Source organism: Rhopalosiphum maidis, chromosome 2 (assembly GCF_003676215.2).
Source record: "Rhopalosiphum maidis isolate BTI-1 chromosome 2, ASM367621v3, whole genome shotgun sequence".
NCBI classification, from domain to species: domain Eukaryota; kingdom Metazoa; phylum Arthropoda; class Insecta; order Hemiptera; family Aphididae; genus Rhopalosiphum; species Rhopalosiphum maidis.
The window spans coordinates 75569873-75587380 of record NC_040878.1 but is presented as its reverse complement, the minus strand read 5'-3'; the positions used below and the strand labels follow the sequence as shown (position 1 = coordinate 75587380).

General features: G+C 28.6%; 1 protein-coding gene across 4 annotated transcripts in view; it reads left to right on the top strand.

The window, feature by feature from the left end:
- Positions 1-15181, top strand: part of LOC113552348 (serine-rich adhesin for platelets) — a 239435-nt gene extending 224254 nt beyond the window's left edge. Inside the window, exons 10-22 of one of the 4 annotated variants that reach the window (XM_026955204.1) lie at positions 3300-3453; positions 6323-6563; positions 8502-8703; positions 10672-11133; positions 11198-11511; positions 11585-11805; positions 12063-12251; positions 12319-12422; positions 12483-12647; positions 12712-12855; positions 12999-13073; positions 13167-13300; positions 13385-15181. In XM_026955204.1, the coding sequence (XP_026811005.1) occupies positions 3300-3453; positions 6323-6563; positions 8502-8703; positions 10672-11133; positions 11198-11511; positions 11585-11805; positions 12063-12251; positions 12319-12422; positions 12483-12647; positions 12712-12855; positions 12999-13073; positions 13167-13300; positions 13385-13544 (2565 nt within the window). In that variant the 3' untranslated portion in view covers positions 13545-15181. Of the gene's footprint in view, positions 1-3299; positions 3454-6322; positions 6564-8498; positions 8704-10671; positions 11134-11197; positions 11512-11584; positions 11806-12062; positions 12252-12318; positions 12423-12482; positions 12648-12711; positions 12856-12998; positions 13074-13166; positions 13301-13384 lie in introns of all 4 variants that reach the window. The other 3 variants (XM_026955202.1, XM_026955203.1, XM_026955205.1) reach the window with 3 other exon arrangements.
- Positions 15182-17508: the final 2327 nt, after the last annotated feature.

The following is a 17508-nucleotide window of genomic DNA, read 5'->3' as shown; positions in this document are numbered from 1 at the left end:
CAACTGATTTATCATGTTGATTACTATAGGGGTTTAGCGGATGCAAAAACCGCAATGAACTATTTCGATCTCTAAAAAGGTGTCAGGCTGTGGGCAGGAGAGCTAGAGAAAAACTTCACTGGATTTTCCAAGGGTATAGTAAAATTTCCATTACACAAGAAAATAGACCCACAACTCCACCACGTTCTAGAACGCACCATGATTAATATTGTGATTTTGATTATAAGGTACAAACCAACGGGTTTAGCGTGTATGCATTTAATAAGAAATCTGAATAAAAAGTAATGTAAAAAACATAAATATTTTAATAATTTTTTTATACGTTCCTATTTTGAAGTATTTGAAATTTGGAATAAAATTAAATAAAATACCCTAAATATTCTAAATACCTAAATATTAGGTTAAGAACATTCAATATAAAATTGTTAAGATATAAATTATGATACAATTAAAAGTTACTTAAATATTTAATTTGCATTTATTGTAATGTAAAATACCTACATAGTTAATAAAATAATTTCCACAACAATATATTTTTATTTATATTATTATTTCATCAAAATAATTTTTAAAATAATAAATTATATATTTAAAAGGTTTATCATGATCAAAAATTACGTCTATCTACAAATATCAGTGGCGCAATTAGGATATTGGGGCCCTGATGATGAGGTAAATCTGGTGACCTATAATAATTGAAGTATTTGTAGTAAATTAAATAATTTTTTTTAATACTGACTACTGATAATTAAAAACGCGCCAACCAAATTTTTATTATACATCAAAAGAATAAATAATAATATGCACATTGAGCATGGTACATAATTAAGATCATATTAATTAACAACAATAAAATAACACAATATACATTTTTGAAAAACAATTTAAATGAATGGTCTGTAAAATGATAACCAAATGAATATTTTCTTAACTGTAGATTTATTATTTATTTTAATTATTGTTATTGCTGATATTTGATAGGTATACATTTTTTTTAAAACAAAAAAATATTAACAATTAAACATTAATAAGTTATATTATATGATCTATACTATCAAGACAATAATATCAATATTAATTAGTTTGAATTATTTTATAAATTTGTGCTGGTTAGAAATCGACTAAAAAACCTAGAATTTTTTTTCAACTCTGCATCATTTTAACTCTATTTTTTTTTTTTTTTTTTAATGGCTTTTTGGTGTCATGATTTTAATATTAAAGAAAATTAATTCAAGAATTTAAAATAAATTCAAATACAAGCATGCGATGTACGATAAATATAGTACAATTCAGTGGCATATTTAGGATTTTGTCAAGGGGGGATATACATTGGCAAACGCACAATTTCCTCGAAAGAGTTTTACACTTATACCGTTATACCATCAACATCACCACTGTTTCTCGAAAATATTGAGGGTTGATATTGTCAGTAAGTAAACACATTTATAAAACTATTTTCTTTAAATAAAAATATGTAAAATAAATATACACATTTTTATTTTTTATGTAGGGCGTTAGTTGTATAAAGTATTTAATATTCATGATCTACACGTGTATACACAATACATAATAACTAATAATAATTAAACCAGTTGATTTTTAAATTCAAACAAAGAGCACAATAAATGTTTATATTGTTTATTAGTACTCAAAATCTCGAACAATTAAACATTAAACATAACCTTACGTTAATGACAACCGTCTAAGTAGTGCATTAGAGCGTGTGTGCGACTGTAATGAATAGTGAGTTCTAATTAAATAAAAATAAATTAATGCAATAATAAATGATAAAAATAACTCGTGTTTTAGTGTTTTATTTTGATTGTTATCTGTATTCTATTGTATTATTTGAATTATTTTAAACTTCGAACGAAAATATATATTTATATAAATTACAATATTTGTTATAACTAATAGCCGGAACTTTTAGGTCATGCGCTCGTATTTTTTTTTCTCTAATACCTTGCTCGTATTTACAGAAATTTGATTCGTGGGACATGAAATTATTGCATTTTTAAAGAATTTTCTACTTTACGGTAATTTTTAAGTATTTTTGACGCATTGTATTAATTTTTCTACTTTTTTTTTACTAAATTAACATTTTTTCCTGTTGAAAGTTACATTTTATTGTAATAAATTATTAATTTATTAAATAATCAAAAAAGTAACATAATAATATATATATACGGCCCTCTTTGAACCGTAGGAGCACTGTATTAAGCATCGCCTTCTGCGCCGGTTGTCACACCACTGTATAATATGGTGTATATAATACATATGCATTTATATTAAATAATTGTATTTGTTCAAAATATTCAACCAAATTACTTGATAAATTGTATAAAAATAAAATTTTATAAATATTAATAAATTACAGTAAAAAGATTATAGATAGCTACGTTTTTAGAATATTTCTACTTATCATAATAGTTTACATTATTTACTTAAGATGAATTTATAGTAAAATATTCAATAGCCTTAACTAAATTTATAACCATAAAGCTTTACTTAAATAATTATATAATACTGTAAATACAATTATAGATATATTATGTACATAGAAAAATTATGAACACAAAATTTGTAATTTATAATTCATATATAATAATATCCAACAATTAACATAACAATTAATAGCTTTGAAAATGCCTAAGTTAGAAAGAAAAAATAAATTGAGTTCGTGTTATTTTTGAAAGGGATCTATTGTATGATATTTTCTCTGGTTCATTTTAAGGGTTCCGGAGACAATTAGGAACATGTCAAATTATATATTATTATTGGCTATATGCTTTTAATTGGACTATTTTGAAATTAATTTTCGATTACGGTAAAATGCTTCTAATTATCATTACTGTAAATTAATTTTATTATAATATTGTTTGCTGATCAAAAACTATTTTTCATCCCAGAGGTTTCAAATTCTCTGAATAACGTTATTAAGGGTAAAAAATATCAAATTAAATTTTAAAAAAATATGCATTGAAAATAACAACTATAAAAGCTGAATCGTGTATTTTTTGACATTCAGTAGTTTTTTTCGTGTTTATTGTTCGGTCTTGCATTATCAAATAAAACCAGATTTTTCCACGCCCCTCCCTAAAAATATTCAACTCTTTTTTTTTATTATTATCATGTGTTTCCTTTCCTCTCAAACCGACCACAGAAAATCCTAGAACGTTTTTTTGAAATTTTCATACCAAACCACAAATGTAAATATAAATTACGGGTGAAGTGATTTTTAAGTAAACACAATTATCTTACACCAGAATGTTTTTAATAACTTTGAAAACCGTTTTCAGGAAACTGATTCAAAAAAATGGGAAAAAAAAGAAGCATCAGGTCCACCCTTACAGACAGCCAGCATGAGTGTCAGAGCTTTAATCGAAGAAAAAATCATACAAAAAAGGACCACAAAACCAAATTGTCCAAATCAAAACGGACTAACATATTCAAGTAAAAAATATATTGAAATATGTATGCTAGTAGTGTATATACAGTAAAACAACCTTTCATATTATGTTGGTATAACATACCTGTATGGCTGTATAGATTATAGGTATTAATTTGCTTGTAAAATTGTATTATCAGATTTTAACTGAAATTACAATAATTAATTTAACTATTAATATCACCGTGCACTGAAAATTATAGTCAAATATTTAAATGCTTAATAGTTCAGTTTTAATTAATTCGAAAAAAATATATAGAAATACTCTTAAATTATTTGAAAAAAATACTTTCAAAAGTTTTTCAAATTTAATTAATTGGATTTTAATCAAACATTTTCAACTTTGTTTTACAAGTTTTGCTTTTGTCAAACATGATATATATTTTATACAAACATTGGAATTACACATTTTCAATCACATTATTTGTATTTCACCGTCAATCTAAATTTCAAAACGTTCATTCTTCCATTAACATTCTGATTCAATTGGCTAAATCGTATTTTTCTATTTAAAATATACTAAATAAAAATAATAGACAAGAATACATTATCATTAACACATTTTACCTGCGAAATAAATATAACGATTTTACACTATGAAAATTTTAACGTTTTAAAATATAAAATAAAGCTAAATAACAGATAATTTAATGATTTAAGCAAATGTATTTGAGAAAATAAGTTTAAAAGAATATTTACATATTTATTGTATTGTTTCTATTAAAGTACACACTGTTATAAATTCTGAAAATGCTAAAACAACAACAAACATTTAATTGTTAAACAAAATCAACAACCTTAAGTACTTAGCTATTTGTTCAATTTTCAATATAAATATAAATTAAATTTTCAGAAATTCAAATTAGATCATTATTACTAGAATACATAACAACCCCCCCCCCCCGTTTTGTTTTATTCGATATTTAAAGAAATATATTAATCGTATTTAGTATACTTATATTCTAAATTATTTGTATTACTATTGACTATATGAATATTATTTTAAATTATAAATTAAAAGGATAGACTAAATATTGACCGTAAACGTAAACCTAACTTAATTTGCCTTTTTTTTAAATCGTGTTAATTTTTTTGTCTTCCACACTCATAGACATATTACCTACACCAGATAGTCATGATCAAAATTTAACTCTCCACAAGCATTTGTTTTTTTTTCGAGTAAACAATTAAATAGATTAAAAAAATGTTTAATATTAAATCACACAATAAAATAATATTGAATAAAAAGTTCGTAAAATATTGAAAATAAATACTTAAATCGTAAATTCACTTTCAAATAAATTGTAAAATTGACTTTAAAGCTTAACAGCAATGTCTTTTAAAAAATAATAAGTAATAAAGAACAATACAAACAAGACTGTAATAATTAGATTATTTGAATCGATCTCAAAATTGTCTTGGATTAAATTGTTTCTTTTATTCTTATTCTTATTACAAACAAAAATATTAAATAATATAATATATTTAAATCGTATATAAAAATGACGAGCAGTTGGTTTTTACAAACCTTAAACAAAAATATATTATTATCATTAAAATATATTGACATTTTATACTATTATTTATTCGTCGTCTAATCCTAAATTATTTCTAACTAAATATAAATATTATATTATTTATTAATCTACTTTATAGTTTAACTTTTCTTTTAAGAAATATATATTATAAAAAAACCATAATACAAATAATTATACAAATGTTTTTTTTTCTTTTGATAAGGGTAATAAAGTTATTTACGACAATTTCTCCATTGTGCGTACTTAAATAAAACCGAATAAAACGATACAAATACGTTATGCATTATACGTTAACACCTTTCTAGCATTCGTACAATTTTTAAACGTTTTCCGATTAAATATACTGATGACATCTTTCTGTTCCGCTATAATAATATTATCCATACAAGTTATAGCCTACCATTTACCCACTGTCAAGATTTATTTTGCTGTGTTTAAATTATATTTACTGGGAAGTAAATGTTTTATGATAATAGTTATTACTATACTGCGCTTTTGAGTACCACTCCCGCAATTCACGAAATATTGTATTTTATTAATGTGTGTCGAACTGTAATTGCGAAATCACGGCCAGACAAATAATGACAGTAGATACCTACTTATTTGTCATCACCATCAATCCGCTTAAAATGTATTATCTCACTATCAAATGACCTTATATCAGCAGTCTTAAATCTAAAATCTAAAATTTCGATATTCATTATCAATATTTCTCTGTATCATAAACGCAAAGGTTAGTCTAATATGTGATGGAAAAAAAAGTAAATAGGTACTTCTTAAAATACTTGAAATTGTACTTTATTACATTTTAAACATGCAATATTATATGTTGTCATTTTGTTGTATGTTTAATGTAAAGTGCATATCTAGTTACCTACAAATTGATACCTGCATTGTAGTATATTATAAACATTATTAACTTATTTTAATGAGTTATTTCCTATAATATTTAATACCGGTATAGTGGTATTCAATTTTTATAGAAAAAAACAATCGTTAAAATAAAAATATCTTTAGAAAATTGTCTTATTTTTGAGAAAATCTCATGTTTAACTATGAAATATTAATTATTAATTATGGTAGTATTTATTGTGAGCTATTTATTATTTACCATAATGTAAAAGTTTCGTAAAGGTGTACAAAATATATCAGTGTACAACGGTCGACACTGGTAGTTAAGTGATAAATTTTATATAGCAAGGTGGTAGATTGATAACAAACCAGTACCATATACATATTGAGTTTAACATAATATTCTCAAAGTGCGCGGCAATTCGACGATATTTCAGCGTCTACGCGTTTAACTCATTTAACCGATGATCTGCTGGGTTTTCAGGCTTGAGCCGCGAGAAGGAAACGGTGGTGCAGCAAGTGGTGAGCAGGAGCACAGCGGTGCACGCAGTGATGACTACCAGCGGTACGTCGTTCGCGGTTCCAGCGGTTCCAAACACTACTTCCGTGGTGGACACGACAGTGGGCTTGGCCGACTCTACGGCCGTAGTGTACACGGACGTAATACTAAAAAAGACCGGTGTGAAAAGGGCATGCTCGGATCCGGGATACCAGTTCAGTCACAGGTGAGTTGGCGCGTACAAATCTGTGTGTCAAGTGAGATCGGCCTCAGTGACGAATCCGAAAAACAATACGCGTGTCGATTTGCTTCTCCTCGGAACACTTGAAACAGTGACGTGCGAACAGGGCAAGAAAAGAGAGGAGATAAACCGACAGACACATAGAAAGAAAGAGGAATGAAAGTAAAATCTCATAAACTCTGTGGGCTTTTGGAATTCGTATCTGAGTGTTTTCTTAAATTGAATACGACGGCGTTTGTCCACGTCTAGCGTCCCAATCAAATTGGTCATGTAGATTTAAAATACGGCGTTTTGGGATTTCTCACATCCCTACATTCGGGAGCTATCGACTTAACTATTTAAGCCACCGATACATACGCCCTTTCGTGCATAATTGATAAGGCCTTGTCTGACACGCCAATAAAAACTTTTGTCTTTTCAATTACAAACTTTTATTTTCTAAACCACTATACATGACAAAATACCTACCTACCTTGAATGTTTATAGCAAATAAATCTGCATATAAGACTAGTCGATGAAAAATTATACATTTTTTAAATTTATAATAAAATATATGTATAATTAAATGTGAAATACAGTAGAATCCGCTTATTTGGGACACCACATAAAAGGGACAACCGCTTAATAGGGACAGATTACATAGTCCCGAACGAATGTATCAGTTTATTAGTTATTCGGTTAATCTGGACAGTCGGATAATGAGAACAAATAGGTCCCGCCCAATGTGTCCCAATTAAGCGGATTCTACTGTATTTTATAATTTAATAATTCACCACCTTGTAAATAACTTAAACAATAGTATACATACAGTCAAACATTCAATTATTATTAGTTCATTATCATTAATTAATAGTGTCTACTAACAAACTTTACTCAGATATATCATGCACAAGTACATACTTTTATGGTATACTTCCATAAAGTGTCACCTACACTTTCCGGGTCTTACCTTTAAAACCTCATGAAATACATACGCGTCATATCGTGTTAACGTCAAAAGTAATAAAATAGTAGTTTTTAAATTTATCATTACAAGTTTCACTTCATCAGAACAAAGTTTTATTTAACCACGAATAATATTTGAAATGAAAATATACTGTATAAAGTATAAGCTATAAAATTGATTCCAAACAAAAACTTCGTCGAATAACGTTCAACTTTCTCTTGGGATTAAAACGGTCTTGTTATTACTAAAAATTAAATTGTTCTCACTACTATCTATTCTTATACTACTCTGATAAATTTTCTATGAATAATTCTTAATGGTTCTCAAATGTAAAACTTTACTTAACTCAGTTTCTTGGAATGCGATAAAAATATTCATAACCATAAATTTTAAGAAACTAACGACAATATTGACGCAGTACATTGATAATTCTATTGTTTTAAATTCGAACAAGAATACTATCCACTTTTTCCCTCCAAAAAGTTATAGGTTGGCGGTTATTTTAATGACTGTTGATTAATTTCGTGATTTTCATGAAAACCGTTGAACATTTCAAAAACCTTCCTGAAATATTTGTTTTATTTAAAATATCAATGGAGGAATGCTACATAAAATACATCGTTGTAAAATCAACAATTCGGCTCCAAATCTAAGCAACAACTTTATTTGAACCATGTAATGATTCAGTACACCCCTGTGGCCTGTAGCACCGTCAGAAACGTCACCATGATAATATACGATTTGAAGTTATAAAAACTTACGGTCAAGTAGGCCTACCTGTAATCAGATTCGTCAAGTCGTCTGATCGCGCGCTTTCCAAATACAAATTGGTATCATTAAAAATGCGCAACAACCGAGCTGCTTCATGCACGAGATTCGATCCCACATCTTTCAGGTCGCATACGAGTGTGTGTGCGTGTCGATTCAACGATCGGTCTATTAATCTTTGACCCGTAATGGGATTTCGTTGCAGCAGCACCAGCCCGCAAATAGATATTAATTACTCCGGTTCACCGTACACACTGAATCACGGAAACAGTGGCGGTGGCGGCGAAAAGGAAACCGATAACCGGGGCTATTATTCGCCGGGACTCAACGACGATATATTTCCTAACGTACAAGCCGAAACTATGCTCTTACAGGCCGTCGACTCCGTGCAGCTGGCCAACACGATACAGGTAAAACGGACCCACCACAGTCCAATAGTGTTACAATATAATCCATAGATCCGTAGTTGTAGTAGTAATAATATGAGTATTCGTATAATGGTAGGTACTTACCGGTAACCATACTCAGTCGTTATATCCACGATTTTCCGAACAAGTAAATCAATATAAGGAAACGACCATGGCACTGCGAACAGGAATTAATATATATATATACAATATACATATTTCTTCACCTTTTCCGATCCTATTAATTTGTTCAGATAGTTTTAATCGTTTATAATTAACAATATTAAGCAAATAATCAGCTATGTCCCGCATACAAGGATACGTGCTCCAAAAACTACCATAGCAAAATAAAACCACAACGTCCACGACTAATTACTATAGTCGCCGAAGCTTAATTAATAGAATAAATAAATAATTTATAGACACAGTCGTGTTTCCAATTAATTCTTTTATTCCATGAAACATGTGTTCTTCGCCAAATCTAACTATTACCACCCTACCTTAACTTATACCTAAATAAAACGACTGTGGCTGTGTACACATTTTCATATATTTTTTCTTTTTTTTTTAATTGTATTCTACTATTGACAATTAAGCGAGAACCTTATACATTTTTAAGCGTATAGATTAAAATAGAAGGGGCCAATCGCTGTCGATTAATCAAAAAACTCTGGAAACGCCGTCTGCATTAATCATCAGAACACCGACGAGCTTTTATCAGTACACAAAACCCCTTCTCAAATTTTCTTTCCTAAAGATTAGGTCCACTGGAGTGGGAATTTTGGTAACATTATTGTTATTCAACCGGTGGCATTAATCGATCTTTGCCCTTCGCTTCAAAACATACTGACAACAAATAAAAAATTGATCAGACTTTACAAAAATACAAATAAATAAAATACTTACTTATAAACAGGTCGTCATATCTTCTTAAGCCCAAATGAATATCGAATGTATTTTTTCCATTTTCAAACTTAAATATTATAAGTTTTCTAATGTTTGAAATTATATTTTTTTTATGCCGTCTTATTAAAAAATAGTTACGTGATGATATACTATAATAAACGATTAAAAATAGTAATTATCGTCTGTATTTTTATTTGTCGATCTCAATATATTGAATAGCTATGGTTGTACTAATATTAATAATTATAGATAGCTAGGCATCCATAACTTATTCAAACATACGAATGTAATCATAATTCTAATTATTTAATACTAATTAATATTTAAATATATATACATACAAATTATTCGAAATCAAATGAACCTATACTATAATCAACATTTACATTATCTCCAAACAAACAATTTTGCAAAAATAATCCTTTGAAGTTTGGACCAATTCAGTAGGTCGATAAAGTTTTAGTACAACGACGGTTTCCCCTTTCGTCTGCGCTCGTTAGTAATAAATAAACGAGATTTCTTCCGCTCTTGAACCGTGTGTACTCTGGTACGTAAATTGTAAAACTTTATATGACTATATACACAGATAAGTATAAAACGAACTTTGTGTTTGATGGTCGATTCTATTAGGCCAAAGGCTATAGTAAACTACTGGGTTGCAATTGTAAATATAAATTTATTCAGTGCATTAAATACACACGGCCACGCGGAGAATCCATTTCGATTTTTATCCTTTACCTATATATAAATGTATTTTTGTTTATTATTTGTTTTTGATTCAATTAACTTAACGTATGGATACAAAATTGTCAATAGTTCACGTGAAATAGATTCTCATGACCAACGACGGCGTGTATAAATAAACTGAGTACTGATATGATTGAAACAAAAATATTCCCGACCAAGTGCCTCTAAAATTTAAATCTAATTATGCATATTTATATTTTATTTTATCATAATACTATGCTTTACAACAAAATATTAATTCATATAAATTAAACCATCATTAACTTAAAACTTCTATTGAAATGTTTTTATTATTTTTTTTTTTTTTTTTGTTATTAGGCGACGGACATGCAAGACATGTCGTGTTTAGATGATTACGATGGTATGACCGATCTTCAAAACAATGAAGATTTCCAAGCCGTATTAAACTCTCCACTATCAGCTAGCTTAGCTGATCTAGCGTACAGTTCAGGACAAACCATGTTTACAGATTTAGGTAGATCACCTCTTCCATCCCCAAGTTTTACCTATCCTACTCCACCGGCTAGTCAAGAGGGTCAATCTCCTTCGCTAAATTTTCATTCGGTTATGTCAAACGGCCACCTTGGTGACTTTTTTTATTCGTCTGACATGTCAAGTTCAGAAGCTGTTGAAGCAGCTTTAAGTGAAGTGTTGCCAAATTTCGAGTCTTCTACAGATTCGCCACTATCAGCCAATACACCCGTTTCATCGCCGATGTCAATACATAATTCATCCGCTGCACCGTCACCATTACCTAACCATCATCAACACACATTACAGGTTTACATTTGAGCATAATATTTTTTAATAAAACATTTTACTAACGATATTAAACACAACTTAGGTAATGATGCCAAATTCAGAAGACCCATTATTATCCAGCAACCCTAAGGAGTTTAGGAAGAAATTCGATTACCAAACATGTCGCTTATACGGGGTCAATGGAACCATGGCCCAAGTTATTGACGGCAGTCAATTTTTAATTGACAAAAATGGAGATTTAAAATTAGTCCAAGCCAGTTACCAAAATCCTGGAACCATGTTCGTACAAACAGAAGCCCAGTTGATCGAAAAACATATACCAGTTATCAAACAACAAAAACCAGACAATAATCAAAACTTTGAAGATTTAGATGACATTTTCCTAAATCCGTCAAGGTAAAAATTGACTCTTTTATTTATGTAAATATTTTACACGAAATATTATATAAATGTCACTATAAATTTTTAGTATTCCGCCAAATGTTACAAATCGATTAAACAGAAAACGCTGTTTTGGAGAAACTATGACGTACAAACCGTTCCGATCCAGATTGCGTAGTCATAGACTTGGTATGTTAAATGAACCAACATTGCAATTCACTCCAAAACCTATGTTGAGTCCTTCTAGAAACGGAAGAGGTCTTTATTGGCAAGCAGTGACTTCGTGGCCAAGCTCTTCAACTGTCAAAGGTAATTTGTTTAATTTATTTCTAAATTCAGTAAAGCTCCTGTGAATTAAAACTGTAGGCGCTCAAAATATTTATTTTCATTATATACACTATACAGTTTTATAATTACTTGTACGTAATATTATTAAAATCTATACTGAGCTTATAAATTAATTTCAAAAGGATTTATTTTTATTTTCAAAGTTTGAGTTGTAAAATTTTTATTATGTACAAAAATTTAAAACAAATTTTAAATATTAATATATTTTTAAATTTCAGAGGTTATTGTTGAAGATTGTGTAGGACTAGATTCACCACCAGAGTGTGATGTATTACCACACATTAATCTTGGTCCAAATTTCCAAGCTTTAATACCACCAGTAAGCAAAATCAGACCAATTCGAGAGCCATCTAGTGATTATTTATTATGGGACCCTTGTATTACAAATTCAGTTTCTGATCGAGAAGGTGAATATGATTAACAATTAAAATGATTTTTATAAGAGTGTTTTATATTAATCTTATAATTTTCTAGTTGAAATGTACATGGACTTTGCATGCTGTGCAGCAGTACCAGGTGGTGGAAGAAACAAAGAGTATGCTTTACATTTGCTACATCTTTGCAAAGGAAATGTTCAGGTACATTTGAGTAATTTTTATTTTGAGTAAATATTTATTAATAAATGGTTTGGTTATCAGGAAGCAATGTTAAAATTGATGCAGCCAACTCCGTATCTCCCACAAGGACATCCTTTGATGAAATTTGAATACACAGAATCTGATCACTGGACCCCAAATGAAGTATCTATGTTTCACAAAGCTATATTCAAATATGACAAAGATTTTGCATTTATATCAAAAGAGGTAAATTTAACTAACCTAACGATTTTCAATTAAATACTTAATAACTCATATGGGTTTTTTATAGTTGGGAACGAAAACTATGAAACAATGCATACAATTTTATTATTTGTGGAAAAAAGTTTGTCCGGAAGACTATAAACAGTTTCAATTCCAAAGACGAAAGTCGAGGAATGAAGATGCAATGGTCAATCCGAAATTAGACATTCCTGTAAGTACTTTATGTGTCTCTATGTTTAATAATATTCCTATTGGAATCTCTTTATTCCTCTCTTAATAAAAAAAAAAACACTCACGTTCTTGTGTTAAATTTTTTCGTTTTTTTTTTTTTTTTATTTATTTTTCCCTCTCTAGGCTAACGACCTTATGGTCACCACCAGTTCGGAGGACCAACAAACTTTCGTTTGCGAATTCTCAGACTGTTTGTCGGTGAGTTGGATCCTTTCTCCCTCCTCATTCATATCCCTGAAAAATATTAACGTACAATAAATAATAATACCTATTCATTGTTTTCATTTTCAGACATTCAGCAACAAAATAGGATTAGCAGCTCATATGAGGCTACATACTAATGGAACTCCAGATCGAAGGCAAACCTTGACACCAACACATATTGATCCGAATTACGAAGAATTCCCTTGCAAGATCTGTGGAAAGTATGTTATTTTAACTACAATTCTTTCGATTTGGTCTATCAATCGTTTACAGATAGCTAAGAATAAATTATGTTTTCATTTTAGGATATTTACCAAAGTAAAGAGTCGAAGTGCCCATATGAAATCGCACAGACCTCCTGACGCAGAACCAAAGAAACCAAAATTGGACCAGACGGTCGATTACGGTCAAATGATGCAACTTAAGACGGTTGCAACGCCAATTCAGTTACATAGACAATGCTAAGTGAACGCAAAACCACATTCAAAGTAAAGCTCAATTTTAAACAGAGCTCGTACAATCAATTAAAAACCTATTTCCGGGGTTCTTACTCTATAAAATGTCCAAGCAATATACATAAATATAATATTAATAATAATATATACATAAATACGTGTATACGTATCACTAAAAATATTACTATGCAAAAGTTCTTCCTCGATGAATACTATAGCATTTAAATAAGCAATAATCATCATTTCTTGGACAATAATAAAGTCAAACAATAAATTGTGCCAATCAAATTCACGCTAGAATCAAAATGCTCAGTACGAAACATTACAACTTTCTTTAGTCTCTAAGCTTTTGAAAACTAAAAACCAAAATTCGTCAATTAACACATAATGTGGTAAAAATAATTTCAAATGTATGTGTATGTGTGCGTGTGTGTGAGTGTCCTTGTGTATATAAAATATAGTGTACATTTCTAACCAGTAAAATATATACGTAATACAATTTTAAAACACTCATTTGAGACACGAATTTGGTACTTGAAAAAAAAATTTAAGTTATAAACTCATCATGTTATTAATATATAATAATTATAGTGCCAAATAAGAATATTTTCCCCTTTGTATTTTTATATCCTGTTAATATAATTTTGTGAATATTTAAAAAAAAATACAAAGAAAAACATTATCAAGTCGATGCTCAAATTCTTTGACTTACATTTTGTAAACTAATATTTAGTTCCAGTCTTCCCTTTCCAAAATAAAAATCCGAAATTCAAATAGTAGTGAATAGCTATATTATTGCTGTTATTTATCTTAAGTGAATGTAAATGAATACACATAAATATTTAATATTTATTACTTTACGATTAAATCAATGATTTAAACTTATATTGATGATAACATTGGTTCACAAAAGTGTTATAATACAGGCGCTAGTCTTCATGCATGTTTTTGAAGCGTAGATAAATATATACATGTATACATGCATATATATACATATAAATACGCGTCGCTTTTATGTTATATATAATTCATATAAAAATGTATATTTGAGATGTTAGTGATTAGGTAGTGGTATAGTATAAAAAGGTTTACTCTGCGCCTTTTTATTGCGCTACTTGAGGGTTTTTTTAATGTTATTTGTTGCCAGTATTGATTTTTGTTATGTTTATTTACATTGAAGGGAGCAATTTTACATCACTCCTTCTATCCCTCCCCAAAATGCCCTTTTTTCATCCGGTCCCAAGCGTTGCCGGTACATTCCATCCTTTCCCCCACGTTCGAATTTTCCGGCTAAACATTGTGCGCCCACCAAAGGGTAATGATAATAATTAAAGGAAATAACGCTAAAAGAAATTGTTATAGTTATTTTAGATAAGAGTTATACGAGATTTAAAATTTAAATTATATTTAATGAATATAATTATCTTAAATTATTTAATAGAAAAAAAATATTTAAAATATTTTAGTACATTCTTAATATATTATTATGGTAAATTTTTAGTATAGGTCTAAGTTATTATGTGTTTAGAATGTTCGTTGTTGTTTTGGGCTCGAAAGTTAAAGGAAAAAGTTATTGTAATTTTTTTTTCGTTTTTAGTTAATTTACTGGCTAACTAATTGTACATCAGTACATCTATGCAATAAGTATATGTAACTAAATATGTTTGTAAAAAAAAATAGTTATTTTTCGTTTCATTTAAACTATTTCTATTAAATGTATTATTTTATCGGTATTTTATCGAATCATTGTATACAATCAACAGTGTATAATTTATTGTACTATTTATTTAATCTAATTGTTGTGGTCTTTCAAAGAGGAAACGAATAAATAAATATTAATTAATGGTTATTAACTGCAGTAGTATTGTGTATTTATTATTATTTACGTAGTGTCTATTTACTTCCTTGCGTTCCTGACAATAATTATTTACATCAGAATAAAGAATAACATTTAAACATTATGCTGTATACATTCAAAATACATATAAAAGCAAAATATTATAAGAAAAGTATTCCATTTTATTTATTTTTTTAATTTCTAAATGTATGGTTCATGTATATTGTTCATTTTCATAGAAATGGATTTATGTTAATCAACAAATACAAAAATACAAGAATGCATATCATTGAAACATTTGAAACTGTGTTACCTATTAAAAAATGATTGAAACACCACGTAGTTCACATGGTTTGATTTAATAAAACTGCTGCATAGACGCAACTAAGGGGGGAGGGATCTTGGGTGGGCTTAGCCCACTCAATTTTATGTTATCAATACTAGTGGTGTAGAGGCAAAGCACCCACGGGTTGCTCATATCAATTTAGCCTACCCAGAAATAGAGCTCTAGTTGCGCCTATGAACTGCTGTAGCAGCAACTTGCATATAATTTTACTAATTGAAGGTTGTAGTTTTTGACCAATATTATAACTATAAATTAAATAATCAAAAATGTTAACACTTTTTTAACAATCCTAAACTATGTTGTAATAAATGAAAATGACAACCGTATACACTTGAATATTTAGCTAAGCAGATGTGTATGCATTATGAATAACTATTTCAAAATCAATGACAAATTATAATATATAGGTACAATTACATCTTTTATGCATTTAGAATTCAGATCATATTATGTATATTATGTATCCAGACATCTAGCAATAATTAAACTGCGTATACACGTTTTCTTTTGTTTATTTTTTACCATATAGGTTACTCTCTAAAATGTATGATAATACGCGGGTATACGATCGTATGGCCTCGTATAACTGTTGGAATTTTCAATACGTAAACAAAATATGTTCTATATATTCGTAATTTTCAATTCTCAGGGAGTACCTCTATTGAATAAAATGAATATCAATTGATGACAATCAAAAATATTTTGAGAACCAAAGAACTTTTATCCATCCCATACCATTTACTGGTATATTACATTTACAGTAATCTTTCTAGATACATGTTTCCAAATAATATGTACTTTTCTTTAATGTGTTATTCCTTGGATTTTCACTATTTTTGTTTGGAAAAGTACCACAACAAATATGTACAAAAATCTATTTTTAAAAGTACTTATATCTGATAGTCATATTAAGGGCTGCAAAAAAATAACAATGTTATTTCGTGTGAAAAAAAAATATTGTCTAGCTTAATGATGAGGTATTTTATCATTTATCATTATTATCATTATCGTCTATTCATCTATATAGGTGAAAAAGACCCATGAATATTTTTAGCAATAGATATATCACTTCGCATATCGTATATCGCAAGGGTGGGTAATAATACGAATAGCTTCGTGGGCCACAATACCACATGTATAAATACAATGATACTTACTACTTAGAGTCAAAATACTAATTGATACATTTTATATAATTTGATAATTTTTTATAAACGTAAAAATTGTATACCTAAAAAATGCTAATTCATAATAATAAAATAATATAATTATTAATAATAATAATAATATTTAACAATAATCGTCGGTACGTTAATAATGTATTCCATACGCATTTATTCATACAGCTAAGTTTTAAAGTTGCGATTGGTTAAACTTCGTAATATTCTATAATAAACTCTATTTTTTTAAATTTATTCTTCAACTGGATTTAGCATACACCTAAATTTACCGAGAAACTTTTTTTTACGTACTAATTTTGGGTTGAATCCACATGCACCCCATGAAAGTATAGAGATGGGAGCACAGCCAATTTATTTGGTAAATTGTACGGTTAGAAGCTAGTTGACATAAATTGTATTGGGTAAATTTTTTCCGACAAAAGTTTTGGAATCATCGTTTAGTAGATAATTATTATTATTTTAAATCTTAAACTTAAGTATAAAAAATGTATTTACTGTACACTATAGTTACTAAATAAATACAATCTTGTTGATTTCAAATTCATTAGTTGACATCAATAATAGTTTATAAAATGGCGAACCGAGATAAATTATAATTTTAATATGATCA